The sequence below is a fragment of the Littorina saxatilis genome, linkage group LG16, assembly GCF_037325665.1.
Source record: "Littorina saxatilis isolate snail1 linkage group LG16, US_GU_Lsax_2.0, whole genome shotgun sequence".
NCBI lineage: Eukaryota > Metazoa > Mollusca > Gastropoda > Littorinimorpha > Littorinidae > Littorina > Littorina saxatilis.
Window position 1 is genome coordinate 34,766,646 of NC_090260.1, and position 21,110 is coordinate 34,787,755.

Consider the following 21,110-nt stretch of genomic DNA (forward strand, 5'->3'; position numbering starts at 1 on the left):
TTACGCGACTTGGTCTTTTATCCCCGCGGCTGGTGCAAAACTGGGCCAGCCACGCTTTTGAACTTGTTGTATCTATTGCGAACAGACGTAAATAGACTGCTACTGGGAAGAAGTTACTTTCTGCTTTCTGTTTCACATTCGTCGCCAATTTGATGTTGGTTTTGTGTCTATTGGAGAGTGTAGTGCGGAGGTCACACAGAAAGGGGGTACATGTACAGGGACTTCACAGGACAGGATAGTTGCTCTGTACAGGGACTTCACAGGACAGGTTAGTTGCTCTGTACAGGGACATCGCAGAACAGGATAGTTGCTCTGTACAGGGACATCGCAGGACAGGATAGTTGCTCTGTACAGGGACTTCACAGGACAGGTTAGTTGCTCTGTACAGGGACATCGCAGGACAGGATAGTTGCTCTGTACAGGGACTTCACAGGACAGGTTAGTTGCTCTGTACAGGGACTTCACAGGACAGGATAGTTGCTCTGTACAGGGACTTCACAGGACAGGTTAGTTGCTCTGTACAGGGACATCGCAGGACAGGATAGTTGCTCTGTACAGGGACATCGCAGGACAGGATAGTTGCTCTGTACAGGGACTTCACAGGACAGAATAGTTGCTCTGTACAGGGATCTCCTCAGTATAGCCTACGAAGCAGAAGAAGACATCGAAACCAGTGAGTAATACTGATTTCATTTTTATTTTTTATTATTATCCCATTTCTGGGAAATTCTGATCGTCTGCTCCCATTAGAAAGCTAACACAGCAGCAACACAAGAGTCGCTGCGATCTAATACAAAGATATAAATCAATGTCAGTTAAATATCGCAAAAGCACGCTGAAAACAGTGAGAATAGAAAGTAGATTTCTCGGAATGCGCTTGTTGCTTTGTCACTGTTGTCGCAATTTTCACTTAGCCTACGTTGTGCATATCGGAGAGTGTAGTGGTGAGATTACGCAGGTACGGTGATACACTGCAATCACATCGAAAACAGTGAGTAATTATAATATGAATCAACAGTGATTTGACTCCATATCACTTGGATACATTTTAACAGAACATCGTAAATATTGATTGCCAGATTGGTGATCATAGGATCATAGGATCTTGCTCCGTGTCTGTTAAAGATCGTAACAGAACATCGAACACAATACGAAACTTGGTGGATTTATCTGAACACGCTTGCTACTTTGTCTCTCTGTGTTATCGCCATTTTGTGTTAGTGGGAGAGTTGGAATCTGAGCCAGAACACTAACACAAGGCATCGAAAGTACATATCTCATCACTGCGGCTTTTCGATCCAACCGTGGCTTTCGGGTTTGCAATGCAGATAACAGGACGTCACAAAACATTGCGTTAAGATACACACTACTCCATGTCAATTACATATCGTTGAGTTATGTCAGCGTGGTTTTGCTTTTAAATTGAGGTTAGTTGAGCCTTTCAAGGCGGGCCTGCCTTTGCTGGCAGGTGAGTAATGCAGGTACAATGACATAGGAAACTGTGAATAACACATTAATTTAAGTTCATGTCAGTAACATATGTGACCCTCCACCACGAAATGAGTCGCATGTCACCTCACGCGGTTCTGCGCTAGGCTTAATATAAGTCTGGGGGGTGTCTGGTAACAGTGTGAGGGTCACCTTAGTCACAGGCTTATAACTCAAAAAGTGTTCGCTCTTTTCTAAAACGGTTTTCACCACTGGATAGAGCACAACAAACTCTTTAGGAAAATGTAAAAATATGAAAATCATGCAAAGGTGACATGCAACTCATTCCGTGGTGAAGGGTCACATATATTGTTCAGCTTTTTTTATCGTCGTGGTTTGTCATCTTAACTTTGCTATTGCTTGGGTTCTCAATGCAGAGATAGGCCTACTAGCCTGGGTTATTGAAAACATTGAGTTATAAGGACATCCAATTTCATGTCGGTTAGATAAGCCTTTTTGCCACATTATCTTTGCTTTCGTGTTATTTGAGCTTTTCGAGCCTACTTTTGCTTTCCGGTTTGTAAAACAAAAAACAGATCATCGAAAACGAGTGATTTTCGGCACTTTCAGGTTCGTAAAGTGTGCACATGGTAATTTAGCGAAGACGTTCACATCTGTTTTGTTTTTGATATGTGTAATACGCTTCTTCAGTGGAATAATGAATACAGGTTGTTGTTTGTGAATATATGCAGTGACTTAGTTCACAACGAGTTACAGAATCTCGTTCTGCTTTTGAGCAACATGTTTACAAACATACTGGGATTTAACCGTAGCTACACCTGCAGCGGTTTTGAGAGAAAATTTAATGACTTGATTCACAGTTAATTATTCGCAGAAGGCTCAGAAAGTCGTCCTGGTTATTTGATTTAACTAAAAAATGCAAATACATTTTTTTGGGGGGAGTACCCTTGCTTCGGCGGCGGTCACGTGACACCTATAACAGAAATCTTTGAACCAAAAATAAAGTGTGCCTGATAGCCAAGTGGAGGGCCTTTAATGGCATGTACAGTTTGAATGACATGACACGCGGGTATGAATGTTTTAGTTGGGGTACGAAAATGGGTGCAATAATGTTGTGCAGAGTTGATATATTATATTACGTCATGCTCATGAGAAAAATACCTAACTCAGTGAAAGGCATTTCTGCAGTGAGACTACAGGGGAAGCTACTGGAAGGGTACCTGTCATGAGTTAGAGAGTTTAAACTCTCAGACAATCGGAAACCATTGCCACGGTTACGTAAGCAAAACTGCCGTTCTCGTTTCTGAGTTAGGCACTTTTCTGTTTTGATACATAAAGACTTGTTTGGAGAATGTGAAGGTATGCAAAAGCTTTTTCGGGGTTGTCATGCAGTTGTGCTGAATGAACATGTTGTAGTCAGCTCTTTATCTCATGTGTAGACCTATACCGCTGCCAACCGCTCGAGATAGGCAATTTGAAACTTATAACTAAAATGAGATTGGCAGATTGTTCAGAAACCAAAAAGATTTTTTGCGTTTTTCTCAAAACTCTAAAAAAAATGACATTGGCAATTATCTTATGAGCGTGACGATTATCAGGTCATTCTTTCCGTCGAGTTGTGGCCGTAGACCATCAAGCATCAGGAATGCCACACATGATGCAGCCTGCCCTGTGTCTGGTGTCCGAGCCAGAGGAAAGGTTCCTGTGTTCAATCTGCCACAATCTGATGGTCAAGCCAGTGGAGACGCCCTGTGGTCACGTCTTCTGTCACGACTGTCTCCACTACTGGCTCAGGTGGGTACTGTTTGCTACTTATGTTAGAGAGTGAAGGATCAAATCAAAACAAATCAAATCAAATTTTATTTTACGAGGGTTGTGGCATAAGCAATAAAAACGAGCTTTTTTCAACCAGCCCTCGCCCAAAGAAGGAACTAAAATGTTATGATAACATACGCTCGTATAAACACAGGACTATGTACACAATTACAGGCTTTGCACGAATTCTGACGTCATGTAGAGAAGTGGGAATTTCTGAACATGCATGTCTGAACACAATTTAAGGAGAGAGAGAGGGAGAGACAAAGAGAGCAAGAGAGAGAGAGAGAGAGAGAGAGAGAGAGAGAGAGAGAGAGAGAGAGAGAGAGAGAGAGAGAGAGAGAGAGATGATGATGATGATGGAACTTTATTTTTCAAGGATAGAGGTTTAAGGCGACGCCTTTTCTTACAACCGGTCCTTACTTCTAATACAAATATCTAATAAATGATAAACAAGTAAAGCAACATGACAAATAAACAAAGTAAACGAACGAACCAGCAAACAATCGACAAGTAAGCAAACAAGCAAATAAACATAAACAATAAAATGGCAAAGTAAGCAACATACAAATCGAAAGCGAAACATGCAACATGTTAACACATGTAAAGGGATCGACAGTAAAATTCACACGATACCAACGTTTACACTAATGCTAATAATGATTATATGGTGTAAATGATAATGATGATGATGATGGTGATGATGATGATGATGATGATGATGATGATGATGAAGATGATGATGATGATGATGATGATGATGAAGTGATGATGGAAAATCGCAACATAAATTCCACATAATACATATAGTAAAGAACATATTTGTGTAATTCATAAAGCTCTGCCAATTGTTGACAGCTACTTGCACGTGTTAAGACTAGTATAGCCATCTAGGTAGACATAAAATGATTATGCAGAGCTTGTTTAAAACTCTTTAGTGAGGTTAATGATCTTATTACAGACGGAATGGAGTTCCACACCATAGCGCCAGAGAAGGCTTGACTAGTTTTGAACAAATCAATCCTGGGTATTGGTGGTAGAAAATTGATAGACCCGTACCTTTCGGTGACTCTGTGAAATAGGTCCTGAATATAGATGGGCACTTCGCCATGATATACTTTATACATCATTACAGTCTTATTAAACTGTAACTGTTTAACTAGCGGCAGGTAGTTTAGATTCTTTAACTTCAAATCAGCTGATAATTGTGGACCATTTAACATGATTTTAGGTGGTGAAAAGAGAGAGAGGAGAGAGAGACACAGAGACAGAGACAGAGGGCCAGGGGAGGGAGAAAGAGAGGGGGGGAGAGAGAGAGAGATGATGATGATGATGATGATGATGATGATGATGATGACTGTCTCCACGTTTGGCTAAAATGGGTACTGTTTGCTTCTTATGTTGTAGAGAGAGAGAGAGAGAGAGAGAGAGAGAGAGAGAGAGAGAGAGAGAGAGAGAGAGAGAGAGAGAGAGAGAGAGAGAGAGAGAGAGAGAGAGAGAGAGAGAGAGAGAGAGAGAGAGAGATGATGATGCTGATGGAACTTTATTTTTCAAGGATAGAGGTTTAAGGCGACGCCTTTTCTTACAATCGGTCCTTACTTCTAATACAAATGTCTAATAAATGATAAACAAGTAAAGCAACATGACAAATAAACAAATTAAACGAACGAACCAGCAAACAATCGACAAGTAAGCACAAAATGACAAAGTAAGCAACATACAAATCAAAAGCGGAACATGCAACTTGTTAATTGAGGTTACACATGTAAAGTGATCGACGGTAAAATTCACACAATACCAACGTTTACACTAATGCTTACAATGATTATATGGTGTAAATGATGATGATGAAGATGATGATGATGGAGATGAAGATGATGATGATGATGATGATGATGATGATGATGATGATGATGATGATGATGATGATGATGATGATGTTGATGATGATGGAAAATCGCAACATAAATTCCACATAATACATGTAATAAAGAACATATTTTTGTAATTAATAAAGCTTTGCCAATTGTTGACAGCTACTTGCACATGTTAAGACTAGATATAGCCATCTAGGTAGACATATAATGATTATGCAGAGCTTGTTTAAAACTCTTTAGTGAGGTTAAGGATCTTATTACAGACAGAATGGAGTTCCACACCATAGAGCCAGAGAAGGCTTGACTAGTTTTGAAGAAATCAATCCTGGGTATTGGTGGTAGAAAATTGATAGACCCGTACCTTTCGGTGACTCTGTGAAATAGGTCCTGAATATAGTTGGGCACTTCGCCATGATATACTTTAGAGAGAGAGAGAGAGAGAGAGAGAGAGAGAGAGAGAGAGAGAGAGAGAGAGAGAGAGAGAGAGAGAGAGAGAGAGAGAGAGAGAGAGAGAGAGAGAACAAATCAAATCAAATCAAATAAAATAAAATAAAATAAAATTTTCTTTTACGAGGGTTGTGGCATAAGCATTACAAACGAGCTTTTTTTAACGTCATTCCGGAACATTAGTTTAACACTCTACTAACTTTTTTGTCAACTACGACATAGTGTGTGACCTAAAAAAAATGCCACCCATGAAAATGATGAGATCCTTCAGGTAACGATCTGGAGGGTTTATAATGAACGAGTGTGGCCAAACCTCCTACTATTGAATCGAACCCAGAATTTTGATTTTATTACTTTTCGAAAGGCGTCAGACCATGTAACCTACAGACGTGAAACTTTGTTTGTTTGTTTGTTTGTTTGTTTGTTTGTTTGCTTAACGCCCAGCCGACCACGAAGGGCCATATCAGGGCGGTGCTGCTTTGACATATAACGTGCGCCACACACAAGACAGAAGTCGCAGCACAAGGCTTCATGTCTCACCCAGTCACATTATTCTGACACCGGACCAACCAGTCCTAGCACTAACCCCATAATGCCAGACGCCAGGCGGAGCAGCCACTAGATCGCCAATTTTAAAGTCTTAGGTATGACCCGGCCGGGGTTCGAACCCACGACCTCCCGATCACGGGGCGGACGCCTTACCACTAGGCCAACCGTGCCGGTAGTGAAACTTTGTGTTATGATCATGCACAAGTTGAAGTAAATTTACATTAAATGCGAACTAGATGCAGAACAGATACAGAAATTCTTATCATTTTTTTAGGGAAGGACAGGGGGGGGGGGGGGGGGGGGGGGTCACCCTGTAGGTTTAAAGTTTTATTTATTTAAGCAATATTGTAGCCAGTTGTCGACAATTCAGAGTTATTCGGAACCATATGATTCTCAATAACCAGCATTGAAATGTACAAGCGAACAAGCGAACAATGCTTGAAGTTTTTTTCAGGTGCCAGAGGAATAGCTCCGAATAACTCTCACTTACTCCATTCACACATCAGGGCCGGACCAAATGAGTTGTAAGTGGGGGGTTCCTCCTTTTTTGGGGGGACAAATCAGCGAAGTGCCTGCGCGAACTAGGGGGGTCCGGGGGCATGCTCCCCCGGAAATGTTTTGAAAAAACGGTTAAAATCTGTGCAATCTGGTGCATTCTGGGCCTTGTTTTGAGGGTTAAGAGCAGCATTGTTTTGGTGCTAAAACTAGTAAAAAAAACAAACACTCAAAGCAAGGTACATGCTTTTTCCAGGGGTGGGGTTCCGGAACCCCTGGAACCCCCCCCCCCCCCCCCTGGGTCCGGCCCTGTGTCACATGTCGTATGCATCTTTGAGCGTTTTCTTCCCTTTGTTCATTGATCTCTAAACTGCGTTATGCCTCGTTTGCTTAAGGTTCTCATTTGTTTTCAGGACAATAACAAATCCCGTCAAAAGCAAATTGTTTAATGTTTTAATGTTACGCTTCAGTTTTTAACCAGACAACAACTATTTCAGCCAATCGCTAACGTGTCCCAGCGACCGAACGGAGGTGACAGAGAACAGTGTCCACCCCGTGCATTCCTTGGAACGCGAGATCGGCAATCTACTGGCGAGCTGTCCTAACGCTGCGGCGGGCTGCAGAGAAACACCCACTGTTCTACGATACCAGGTCAGACACGCGCGAGAGACGTTCATTAGGCCTAAGTTTGATTTATGTGTGAGTTTGTGTCAGTGTGTGTGTGTGTGTGTGTGTGGGGGGGGTGGTGTTTGGTTGTGTGGCCAGCAAAAAAACACAATTGGAAAGCTGATTCTATGACCATTTATAAGTTCAAATGGCACCAGATGGCACCATTTTGCTTCTTTGAGCAAATAAATTTTCCGGGGGAGCATGCCCCCGGACCCCCCTAGCAAATTCGGGCGCTTTGCGCCCATCACATTCACTTTCGATTCAAAGTGCACCCCCCCTTACCAAGCAACTGATCCGCCCCTGCCGGGTGTGTGTGTGTGTGGTGAGTGTGTGTCTGTGTGTGTGTGTTTGTTTGGGGGTGGTGTGTATATATATATACATTCAATTGTTTCTTTCACAATTTCTGATGTTTTATATATATATATATATATATGTGTGTGTGTGTGTGTGTGTGTGTGTGTGTGTGTGTGTGTGTGTGTGTGTGTGTGTGTGTGTGTGTGTGTTTGCAAACACATTCGACAGAGGGGAAAAGTGAAATTTGGTATTTTCGTATTTCTATAACCCAACGAATTTTGTCTTCAAGCGAAGGCAAATTTACGGACGTCATGAACAGACTGGAAAAAGTGTGGTCTTTTAACGGGACTCGGAAGGGTGTAGGGCGGTCTTATACAACGCCGGTTCAGTCTTACAAGACAGATTCCACGAAACATCTCTTTGTTCTGTCAAAGGAGCACACCCAAACTTGCCGAGGTCCATATCCGATGCCTGCAAGGGGAACTAATTCACGGACCACGAGCCACAGGAGTCTGTACCCCGTTCTCACAGAGGAGGAAGATAACAGAAGGAATCATCAAACATCAGGGGTGCGTTGGATAGGCGTGTATGCGTGAATGTATGCATACATGTATGCATGTTTGTGTGTATGTATACTTGTATGTATGTAAGTATGTATGTATGTATGTATGTATGTATGGGGGCCCGGTAGCTCAGTTGGTAGAGCACTGGACTTGTGATCGGAAGGTCGCAGGTTCGAATTCGGGCCGGGACGGACACGGGTCAACTTTATGTGCAGACCCAGAGACGGAAGCCATGTCCCACCCCCGTGTCATCACAATGGCACGTAAAAGACCTTGGTCATTCTGCCATAAGTGCAGGTGGCTGAATACACCTAAACACGCAGACACCTGGGTAGCGCGACTCCGTTGCTGCTAGCTTTCCACTGGGAGGAAGCGACCCGAATTTCCCAACGATGGGACAATAAAGTAATGAAAATGAAAATGAAAAATAAATATATGTATGTGAACGGTTGAAAACGACGTTGAACACCAAATAAAGAAAGATGTATGTATGTATGTATGCGGTACTAGATGAATACCCGCTTCGCCGGGTACGGCTTCGCCGGCGGGAAGAAGTAGAGCCGAATACAGTTTTTATTTCTTCTCGAATAGAACGTTCTGCCTATCCAACGCACCCTGGGTGAAAGTTCGCCTCTGCTTAGCCCCTGTGGAAGTTCAGGGAGAGACAGCGGTAGTGAGGTGAGGCTAACACTCTTCTGTTCTTCCCCCTTCGTTCATGGGATGAAACTCCCACGGTTTGTATAGCCTAGCGACCATTTGTGACCCTCCACCAGGAAATGAGTCGGATGTCACCTCGCGCGGTTCTACTCTAGGTTTAATATACGTCCAGGGGATGTCAGGTATCAGTGTTCATGCCATTCATGTCATGCGTCGTGTTCTGTCACGTGCATGTCATGTCACACTCAGCACGAGTAATTCACTGCAGTTGCTGGCCCGTAGAGTGCGTTCTTTCACAAGCAAACATGCTGATTACATAGCGACTGCTTTAACGCACCTCGAGCTTACATAGCCAAGTCAGTGCTCAAATAGCGATTTTCTCCCGAATTCCTGAGGGTAAAGGGGGACAATCACATTTTCGTTGTGTCTTAAACACACGACACAGCTCCCTCTGCTCTTGGCGTGGGTCCAGAAAGGGGGCTAGCTGCCCTTGGTGGCGTTCCCACTCGCCCTGCAGGAGTCCTCGTGTTTCTCGGGAGAGAAGTGAAAGTCGCTAGAGGGGTGAGCTTCAGCTCACTCTTTGTCTAGGGACGCTTTTGTTACCCTGCTTTTATCCTGCCTTTTTAACCCTGAGCTGTTTGGCTTGTTTTTTCTTGGTGACCGTACCGTACCTTGTAAGTGATGAGCCAAGTTGCTAAACACAAACTGCCAAACACCACCTTTGCTGATAGGCGGGAAACGTTCATCTGGGTAGATAACTACCTTCCAACGGACACCACTGCTCTGAGGGAGCAAGATTGGTCCCTTAATATGGACCAAACAGCAAGCGGTTCTGACCGCGCCCCAGATATTCCCATGGAATCACTGAATGAGACTGACCGGGCCAGCCGGACTGGTCAGTCCCCAAAATCCAAACAGCTTAATAAAGCAATCACCAATGAGAAAACCAGCATATCTTCTCCTTTCAAGAGAAAGAGATTGCGGGAGGACGACCCTGAGGGGGGGCAGAGCTCTCCGGAATCTCTTCTCTTCCGGGATAGCCCCCCACGCTCTCAGATTACTGATCATTTTGAGGAAGACTTCACCGAAGTCAATCGTAAGAAGCCCAAAAAGAAAAAGAAGCAAAAGGTCCTCTGCGAGGGTCCCCCTCTTCAGGGAAACACAGGTATTTCCCATGCAACATCTGCCCGGGGGGTCGACACCTCCCAACCCCTAACTGAATCACAAGAAAACCAGACAACTCAACAGCCACTACCACCTGCCAATACACACACACACACAAAACAAAGACCCCGAAGAAAACTTCTTTACCAACCCAAGCAACCTCCTCCCTCCTTCTTAGAGTTCCCCGTGGTGGTGCAGGACCTGAAGGAGGGCCCTGCAACATTGCAGGGACTCGGCCTCAGGAGGAAAAAAACTTTTGACCTTGCCATCGGCGAGGTCAAAGAAATACGCATGCTGGCAGCTGGGAGCGTCCTGGTAGGGTGCTCCTCAGCATCACAACAAAACAAGCTATTGAGGCTGGACTCGATCGGCGGCATCAAAGTGAAATGCCACCGTCCGGAGGTAACAACCGAAGGTGTCATTAAACGCATACCCACAATACATTCAGGAACAGACCTGTCTGAGATGGCAGTGGGCGTGCGCGTCCGGATGGAGGATGGGAGTCTTGTAGAAAAGGGCCCCTCCTCGGTTCGATCTTTCCGCCGTCTTCTCCTTAGGGATGGGAAACCGTCTCAGGCGGTCCGTGTCACGTTTACAACGGCAATTCTTCCAGACAGCGTCGTTCTGGAGAGTGAGGTGTACGGCGTCGAACCCTACACTCCTCCAGTGCGGCGCTGTACGAAGTGCCAGAGACTATCGCACCTAAAACAACAATGCAAATCAAAAGTGCAGATCTGCCCCCGATGTGGCTCCAAGGGCCACGACGGAGCGACGTGCACCAAGGCCAAACATTGCGTAAACTGCAAGGGCGAGCATTCCGCCGCTTATCTTGGATGCCCGGAAATGAGACTGAGGTTGCAGGCCAATAAGATCAGGTCGGCAGCATACATACCATATTCTGAGGCCCTGGATCGGGCGCGGCGCGAGCTCGCCAAACAACAAAATAAAACAGCGACTGCCCCAGCGGAAATGAGGGACTCCTTCTGGCGTCCCCCTCCGCAACCGATCCGGCGGACCTCAACCCCCCGGTCCGGGTACTCTTTGGCTGTCCAGAGACCCCCCCTGGGTGGGCAAGTAAATAAAATACAAGAAATCAAAAACAAAATGACCGAACATGACAATACACTCCTTCCAGTTCATGCGGACAGTTCTGCTGCAACCGCGAAGCACCAAACAACTTCGCAAAATCCAAATCCTGGCCCCCAGGCGCCCTGTAAGTCTCAGACGGCTCGGGCAGAGGCGCCGCTTCATGGGACCCCCGGGTTAAAGGCCTCCCTCCTACGCAAAGCCCAGAACAGGAAGGAGGACTCGAAAGAAGAGCAGCTCTTCGAGAGGTTGATGGGGAGAATGGAGGAGGGATTGGCCCAGAGATTCAGAGAATACAAACTTAAAACTGAACAGGAAATAAAGCAGCAGATGAGGGAGGAGCAGGAGAAGGCAGAGCTTGAGCTAGCCGACGCTGCACTAGATAAGCTAAAAACAGGAGAGCAATATGCAAATTTAAATGAACAACAAAGAGGCCTTCAAGGTTTCATCGAGCAGTGCCTCGGCTTCATGGTTAAGGCCAGACAGATGCAGAGTCCTCTCGACCTGATCGACTCCCTCTCAGCTACATACACACAACTCTCCAACACCAAGGTTGAACGCTTCATTCCGGGCGGCGCCACTCTGGCGCTGGGCGCCCTTGCTGGTGCCAAGCAGTTGTCCGTGACGGATATGAAAGCTGTCAAAACCACTTTTTAACCTATTTTAAATCTGCCCTTTAACTTACCTTTTTTGTGCGTGTTAAAATGGCTGAACAAAGTGAAAGCGGTCACGGATTTATCATATTACAGTGGAACTGTCGCTCTATCAACTCTAACTTCTCTCAGCTATATAATTATATATCAAATCACTCTGCTGACATCTTAGTTATCCAGTCAGTCAAGAGAAAACGCTCCCTACTGCCTTCTATAGATGGTTTTGACTTCCCTCCCATAGTAGAGCAAAAGGGCTCAGGGCAACTCATTCAAACAGCTATTTATCTAAAGTCTTCCTTAAATTACAAACCCTTTGCACCTCTCATCCCTAGTTCAGAAAATCTCAGTACATGTGCTGTTGAAATCGAAATAAAAGGATCCAAAAACCTCAACATAGTTAACATATATTACCCCCACGGGTGTAATAAAAAAGGAACTACCGACTGGCTAAAATCCCTGGATCATGGCAGGGCACACTGGTGCGTGATGGGTGATTTTAATAATCACCACCCTCTGTGGGACTCTGCTAACCCTAGATACAAACATGCCAATAGCAACCTTGCTGACGTCATTTTGGAAACTGACTTTTGTATACTAAACGATGGCTCGGCAACCAGACTTCCAGACAGAGCTGACCATTCCCCGTCAGCAATCGATCTCTCCCTTTGCTCAAATGCCATAGTCACTGACATCGACTGGAACGTTTTCCCGGACGCCCTCGGCTCCGATCACTTACCCATTGTTCTTACCTTCCGCCACTTCGCCCCTAATCGCAATAACTCGGAGGTCAGAAAAAAGTACAATTACAAACAGGCAAATTGGGACAGCTTCCGTGCGGAGCTCGAGGGTGTCAGGGAGGAAACTCTCCTTACGGATGACATCGAAGCCTCTTACAATAACATACGTCAATGTATACTCACTGCTGCCAATAATCACATTCCGCTTAAATCAGTAAATCCTAACTGTAAGGCCAAAAGGAATGAGTGGTGGAATGCAGACTGTGATGAAGCCTTGGCAAACAAGCGATATCACATTAGGACATATCTCAGGCACTGCTCAGACGCTAACTTCACGAATATGAAGTCAGCTGAAATACAATTTAACCAGATCACCGCTGAGGCTAAACTTCAAAACTGGGAAAACTTTGTCCACAAAGAAACTAAAGATTACAAAGACTGTGGCAAAATCTGGAAGAAAATCCGCAGATTTAAATGTAGATACAGAACTAAAGAAAAGCCACTACTATCGGGTGATAAAATGACCACAACTGACTCTGAAAAGGCAAACCTATTAGCAGATACCTTTGCCAAAAATAGTCAATCAAAATCCCTAGATACTGAACGACTCAATTATAGGTTAGATCAGGAGAAGGGTTTCACATACCCCCCAGATGACAACCAGTTGCCTATAAACTGCATGTTTAAGGCAAAAGAAGTCCAAAACGCCATCTCTTCTGTGAAAGACCCAAAAAAATCCACAGGTTTAGACCCAATATCATATCACATGATAAAACATCTACCACCTAACTTTGTTAAGTTGCTCACTCAGTTTTTCAACCTATGCTGGTTAAAGGATACTATCCCCGCAGCGTGGTCAGACTCACAAGTAGTAGCAGTATTGAAGAGCGGAAAACCGGGCAATCTACCTGGCAGTTACCGCCCCATATCACTAACCCCCCACCTCAGCAAGATCTTTGAGCGTGTGGTGAACCAGAGGCTGGAGTTCCACCTCAATAAACACAATATCATTCCTACATGCCAGGCAGGTTTTAGGCAAGGTCGTTCGTGTGCGGACCACATTGTGCACGTCACTGAAAAAATCAAAAAGACCTTGGCACATAGTAATAATTCTCTTCTTGGAACCTTCTTTGATATTAAATCTGCGTACGACAGCGTCTGGCATGCTCGTCTACTCCTAAAACTCGGCAGAATCGGTGTCTCTGGCCACATGTACCAATTCATCAAAAACTTCATCAGCAATCGCAAGATGTCTGTCCGAGTGGGCTCTTCGGTGTCCGAAACCCATGCGCTGGACATGGGGGTTCCCCAGGGCAGTATCATCGCGCCAAACTTATTCAGCATCATGCTCTATGACATTACTTCTGTTAAGGTTGACGGTGCCAGTGTACTTCTGTATGCGGACGACCTCGCCTTAATAGACACTAATAGACCACGCCATAACAGAGTTACCAACACTGTTGACTTATCTTCTTACCAAACTAAAATCGACAACCTCTGTCAATATATGTACACCAACGGCTTCCAACTAGCCTCAAATAAAACAGTCTTTCTTGTTGTCTCCCGTAGACAACTGTACAGGAACTGCAGTATAAAGATAGGTTGTGATATTATCAAACCGAGCTCAGAAGTTAAGTTCCTCGGCGTTATCATCGATACCCGACTTAACTGGACCAGTCATATCGAACATCTGATCAATAAGGCCAACAAGGATCTTTATATCATACGCTACCTGGCGTCCCAATCCTGGGCCAGAGGACGTAAGTGTGTCACAGAGGTAGTGCGGGCATTAATTCGCTCCCGCCTCCCTTTATTCTCTTTATTTATATAGCGCCTTATCCGAAGTTCAAAGCGCTCCTTTACGGGTGCGAAGCTTATTTCGCGACGCGCCCGGCGCTCATGAAAAAACTGGCTATTATAGAGTGCAGGGCGCTCAAAATAGCTCTGGGACTCTCCCAACAAGCGAGTAAGAGTCGAGTCTACAGCGAGTGTGGGTGGCTGCCCCTTGTGGATGAGATAAAACTCCGTTCAGCTCAGTATGCTGTCAGAGCCCACGCGGTAGAGAACTCTGCCTGCGAGGTCCTGACTGACTTTTTTCCTCAGCACCAAAATTATGAGGCCAACACCAAACATAGCACTCAACTCTTGGCCAAAACGCTACCCTTATCCGACACAGTAAACCGCATTCTAGCCGATAGCGGGGTGAAGGTCAGTGAGCTGGCCAGGGTCCCCCCGCCCTCCTACCCGCCTTGGCTTGAGGAAACCCCTACTATCATATACGACAGTGAAGATAATACTACCAAAAAAGATAACCCCGTCTACCTAGCTACTGTTACAAAAGAAACCCTAAACTACAAATTCTCGGAGCATTTAAAAGTCTTTACTGACGGATCCAAATTTGCAGACGGCAGCGTTGGCTGCGCCTTTGTGATCCCAGATCTCAAAATCTCAAGGAAATATACTCTTAATAAAGACATCTCCATATTCTCAGCCGAGCTATTTGCCTTGCTCATGGCATGCACTTTTATAAATGACCTCCCAGTCACACCGCGTGCGGTAGTTTTCTGCTCTGACTCGCGCTCTTCATTACAAGCTCTGCATCGAAACACATCAAATCGGGCAGAGCTACAAAGAGAAATCCTCTTTATATGTCACCAGTTAATCTCATCCGGCACATCCGTATCATTTCTCTGGGTCCCCTCTCACGTAGGGGTCCGGGGAAATGAACTGGCGGATGTCGCTGCCAAAGAAGCGGCAGAATATAGCCCAGCTAACACTAACATCGGCTACTCAGTAACCGAGTTCTACAGTAAAATCCGTAAACTCATTCGAAGTCAGTACGTAACATCTCTGTCCTATCAACCCATTGATATGAACGATCTACACCCCGATCTCCCAACAAACCTCCTCACTATCTTCAGACGCCTCCGTGCCGGCGGCTGCCGCTTCCATATCTTTAACAAGTCCTGCCATTGTGGAGAACCCTATTCATTTCAACACATTTTCGCTCCATGCGCTACAAATAGAATTACCTTTAAAACCTTATATGACCATATGCAGCTCCATGGTCTGAGTCCCCAGGATTATCTGCGCAGTAGCAGTTCTCTAGGCTGGTCACACAGCTTGCTGCTGTGCCGACTGGTCAGGGACTCGGACATGGGGCTGTGGGTATAACTAAGCCCAGATTATCACATCAGCGTGTTTCAGTTTGAGGTCGAGTGGCTCCCGCCATCCCTCCTGATTCCAGCGACTACCCTCTAGACAACATATCCTCACCCAAGGCCCACTAGTCGCCAAACTGTACATATTGTTTTTATTACCACGGCCTTCGTGGCTTACATCTTAATCCTTTTATTTGTAAAAAGTTTTGAGATTTATTGTTCGTGTTCCTCTTACTTGCTCATCTATTTGGTTTTATTGGTGATCCTGAAAGGTTCCACTTTTTAACTCGATTTGAAATAAAATAAAAATAATATTACAAGCCCGTTATTCAAGATATAGAATACAGACTTATAATTCTTACCAAGAAACATCTTAACTACTTTTCATTTTAACAAATTCCACAGAGCATTATCAACTCAACCCCACCCCCTGCCCTCCTCTCCTTATTTTTTGTTTCTTTCTTTCCTCTTTTTGAAAGCGGACAAACACTCAAGTCCTTAATGGCTCAAAACCGTAGGACTTTTAATATTAATTTTAACGTATCAGTGTTAGGGACACAGTCCTTAGTCACAGGCTTATAACTCAAAAAGTTTTGGCTCGTTTCCAAAACGGCTTTCACCACTGGATAGAGCATGAACAACTCTTTAAGAAAATGTAAAAATATAAAAATCATGCAAAGGTGACAGGCGACGTATTCCGTGGTGGAGGGTCACATTTAGAAAATCTTCACGCGTCTAGCGGTGTCACGCGGTGCGCTGAAACAGAGAGTCTGCTATCTCTTCCTCCCCTCTCCCAACCCAGCTTCGAAATGGTCCATAGACTATTTGTACACGTGTGTATGACCGTTTTTACCCCGCCATTTAGGCAGCCATACGCCGCTTTCGTGGGATTTCATGCTTGGTATTTTCGTGTTTCAATAACCCACCGAACTCTGACATGGATTACAGCATATTTTCCGTGCGCACCGTGCTTGGTCTTGCGCTTGCGTGTACACACAAAGGGGGATAAGGCACTAGCACGTGTGCTGGAAGTTGAACTGGGAGATCGGGGAAAAAACATATCTACTTTTAAACGGCACCAGGCGCGACCGGGACTCGAACTCACGACCCTCAGCTTTGGAGGCCAGTGTCTTATCCACTATAGGTGATTGCACCCGTCAGGCTTACACTCAAAACTAAAGTGTTTCACTTTTAAACGCACTTTTCAGTGTAACCAGTTTTGAAGACAGTGGAATATAGTACATTAGTAGGAAGAGTAGCACACACAGTAAACACTAGTGTTCACAGCTGGTTACAAAAAGTGTTTTTTCAAAAGTGGAACACTTAAGTTTACAGTGTTGCCTTGACAATTCGTGTTCTCCTGCTTTACGAGTTGTGCGTTCACTCGAATGACTTTCTGAGTCGTCGACGATCTGTTGTAGTGTGTGTGTATGTGTGTGTGTGTGTGTGTGTGTGTGTGTGTGTGTGTGTGTGTGTGTGTGTGTGTGTGTGTGTGTGTGTGTGTGTGTGTGTGTGTGTGTGTGTGTGTGTGTCAGTCAGACAGACAGAGACTGACAGACAGACATTACAAAAACATAAAATACTATAAGACATGCAAAGAGAGAAAGAATTTGTTTAAAATTTAAGCTTACACTATTATGTTGCAGCCACATCATGCATTAAACGATTCAGTAATATCTTTGCTTATTCATCTTGTTAAAGGGTACTGACTTTCCGGGGTACCGTGTGCGCTGTCCAATTACGAGTTTCAGCCTGAGAGTAACAATACACTCACGTGAGTATCACTATAAGTATAAGCACAATAGACGATAGCGAAGTTTGTAGTTGATTGTTGTATAGTACTGTCAAGGACTTGTAAGTGTGTACTGTCCATAGAAATTTAACTGTAAACGGGAACAACATTAAGGGTGGCGTTTGATCAAAAATCGTATCCGTAGCTAACACCCACCGTGTGTGTTCCCAACGTTTGGTGAACTTCTGTCCCCAACTATAGCCACAGTTTGGCAACAAAGAATGCTTCTTTATCATGTATTATCGGGAAGAAAATTTCTCAAGTCGATCTAATGCCGCTCTGCCTTGTGCGATTTATCATCAAGGGGACAGAATTCACTTTACAAACAGTATGATAATCGTTCTTAGTTTGGCTCCGCTATAGCTCATGCAAACAGTCTTCGTCAATCAGTGTCCTCGGCGTATTCCCTCTTCCCTTTAAGTTAGGAACCCTTTGCATTTCTAAGATCCCATGTACCCCACTGCTAAGCTACACACCAAATGTCAGTGTAATCGGCCCATAAACATCAGGGATCTGAGTGCAGACAGAAGGATGGACAGACAAACAAACAATCACACAAACAACATTCTTCAGCCGATAGTTTAGTTAAAGACACACTCCTTCACGTCAACACTTTTCAGCTCACTATTTCGACCTGGCTTAACGGGCGAAGTGGCGCAGTGGTAAGACGTCGGCCTCCTAATCGGGAGGTCACGCGTGAGTTCCAATCCCGGTCGCTGCCGCGTGGTGGGTTAAAAGTGGAGATTTTTCCGATCACACAGGTCAACTTATGTGCAGACCTAGCTTCTAGTGACTTAACCCCCTTCGTGTGTACACGCAAGCACAGGACCAAGTGCGCACGGAAAAGATCCTGTAATCCATGTGGGAATTCGGTGGGTTATGGAAACACGAAAATACCCAGCATGCCTACCCAACGAAAGCGGAGTGAAGCTGACTATGCTCTCAGAGTATAGTGTGGGGAACCCAAATGGGCAAGCGAGCTCACACGTCACCAGAATTTCTGGAACGCTGAAGAAGAAGAAGAGCTGGCCTGGCGTGTACGTGGGATAAGACCATCCTGCCACTTGAACCCATTCCAAAAACTGACAGCATGTGTACTCTTTGTGCATGATAGGAATCTGTTGAAGAATTAATTTATTAAAAGCCACTAGTGTCTGTCCAACTCACCACAGCAAGCAGTCAGGGCGTTGACTTCTAGTATGTGACCAAGTGGAGGGATGGCCATCCTCCCGTCCCTACCCTTCAACACGTCCTTGCCAAGTGTGTGGACGTTTGGTTTGGTTTGTTTGTTTGCTTAACGCCCAGTCCACCACGAAGGGTGATATCAGGGCGGTGCTGCTTTGACATTTAACGTGCGCCACACACAAGACAGAAGTCGCAGCACAGGCTTCATGTCTCACCCAGTCACATTATTCTGACACCCGACCAACCAGTCCTAGCACTAACCCCATAATGCCAGACGCCAGGCAGAGCAGCCACTAGATTGCCAATTTTAAAGTCTTAGGTATGACCCGGCCGGGGTTCGAACCCACGACCTCCCGCTCACTGGGCGGACGCCTTACCTCTAACTAGGCCACCGTGTTGCGGTTGTGTGGACGTTCAAGAGATTCGTGACAAACACTACAGTGTACAAAACTCTGAAGGTTTTATTCCGGAATGTCCCCCCGGACAAGACTTGCAACTTTTTAAAGGAGATCAAGATGTTTAACAAGATTTGACAATACAAGTGTGACAGTAATGAAGTTTAAGAACCTTCATTTTACAATGATAGACCTGATTGAAAATAGTTTTTAAGCGTGCAGGTTGCCATGGGAACTGAGAAAAGAAACACACTTGCAGCGGTCTCCAATAGCAATATCAGCTGAAGAGACCATACAAAAAATAAAAAAATAAATAAACCCATCCTGCCCCTTCCTCCACCTGCCCCAAACCCTTTTTTTTTTTTAGTTTATCAACGTTTCATGTACAAGATAGTCACTAGTACTGGGAACAATAATATAGTCAATCAGTCAGTCAGTCTGTCAGACACAGCATTGGTATGTACGAGAGACAAAGGGAGAGTGAGAGATGATGAGTAAAGAGAATGCATTTGATTTCAGAGCTGTGTCGGAACTGGCAACGTCAGTGTTTGACAGCACTGCTGGTAGTCTTCATCGCTGCATGCATTCTTGTCCCACTGTTGGGTAAGCCTTCCTTCATTCAAACTTGTAGTCTGTCTTTATTTAAGTTACCTTCCTTCTGTCTAGTGTAAGTACTTGCTCATAGGAACCGACACAAGTCTGTCTGGGGTTTTAAATGGAATAAGATAAATCTTCAACCTGGAAATAACCCAAAATTAACATTTTGACCGGTTACAGTAATTAGTGAGAAACTTTCTTTTTGTACATTTAAGAAGAAAGCGACTGGTAAGAAGTTGATTATACACACTTATCATTTAGATTTTTATAAAACCAGGGCATAGCGTAAGGTGTGTGTGTGTGTGTGTCACGTGTGTGTGTGTGTGTGTGTGTGTGTGTGTGTGTGTGTGTGTGTGTGTGTGTGTGTGTGTGTGTGTGTGTGTGTGTGAGAGAATACATGTAACAGCAGATAAAACGTGTGGGATTCGTGTTACGTATGACGAAAATGAGTTGCGTGGTTATGTGCTCCTCTTGTTAGTATATGATTTAATTACTGTCTTGCAGTAATGCACTACCAAGAAAAGCCTCATGCACAATCTGCCCTAAACGGGAGATGCTCTACCCGCGGGGCCACGTGCGCCGATCCCTCCGGATCACTTCACCTCAGCTGCGATCTGGCAAAGCTCACCTGTTGTAAGTGGACATTTTAAAACTCATTCATCTTTACTCATCTCTCCTAGCCCTGGTCATGGCCGTCTTGGATTTGTCAGGACTCTAAAGCTGAAAGTTCAAGTTAAATCTCATTTATTGTTTTTTCTTTTTTCTCTCATAAATATCTTGGACACACACACATACTGACAATCCAATATTGCATCCTTGCATCCCACCAGCCATCGACCATTACACTTATACCACTATCAATTCATCCAACAAAAAATCTGGCTATCCATTCTCCAATTACACAACCACCGATTAATCCATCAATTCATCGGTCACAATATGTTGAAGGAATTCATCTATCATGCATCCATCCAAAATATAATCTTTGAAACTTGTATCTCAACATTTTTGGGGACTAAATGTGAAACAACATATCGACCTTAACACAAACATATATCTATCCATTCACCAAACGCCAATCCACCCACCCACCTATCCACCTATCCACTCACCCACCCACTCATCAATCATTCTTCCACTCTACCAAACATATATCAACCCGTGCATCCATCCACCCACTCATCAATAATTCTCTCACCATACCATCCACCTATCCACCCATGCATCCATCCATCCACCCACCCACCCAACCCAGCCATCAACTCAACAGTACACCATCCCACCCCAATTCACCCCAGCCACATCCATCCCAACTCACCCCAGCCACTCACCCATTCCAACTCACCCCAGCCACCCATCCATCCCAATTAATTCACCCAGCCACCCATCCGTCCCAACTCGCCCTAGCCACCCATCCATCCCAATTAATTCACCCAGCCACCCATCCATCCCAACTCACCCCAGTCACCCATCCATCCCAACTCACCCCAGCCACCCACCCATCCCAACTCACCCCAGCCACCCA

The 21,110-nt window shown here is 44.8% G+C and overlaps 1 protein-coding gene across 8 annotated transcripts in view; it reads left to right on the top strand.

Annotated features, from left to right (window-relative positions):
- The first annotated feature begins 85 nt into the window (after positions 1–85).
- Positions 86–21,110, top strand: part of LOC138950918 (multiple epidermal growth factor-like domains protein 10) — a 59,421-nt gene continuing 38,396 nt past the window's right edge. For 2 of the 8 annotated variants that reach the window (XM_070322623.1, XM_070322630.1), the window contains exons 1-8: positions 88–673; positions 3,048–3,243; positions 7,130–7,283; positions 8,030–8,164; positions 8,750–8,836; positions 17,318–17,390; positions 19,508–19,591; positions 20,090–20,218. In XM_070322623.1, coding sequence (XP_070178724.1) covers positions 3,095–3,243; positions 7,130–7,283; positions 8,030–8,164; positions 8,750–8,836; positions 17,318–17,390; positions 19,508–19,591; positions 20,090–20,218 — 811 coding nt within the window. In that variant the 5' untranslated portion in view covers positions 88–673; positions 3,048–3,094. Of the gene's footprint in view, positions 674–848; positions 992–1,090; positions 1,469–3,047; positions 3,244–7,129; positions 7,284–8,029; positions 8,165–8,749; positions 8,837–17,317; positions 17,391–19,507; positions 19,592–20,089; positions 20,219–21,110 lie in introns of those variants that run through there. The other 6 variants (XM_070322629.1, XM_070322626.1, XM_070322624.1 and 3 more) reach the window with 6 other exon arrangements.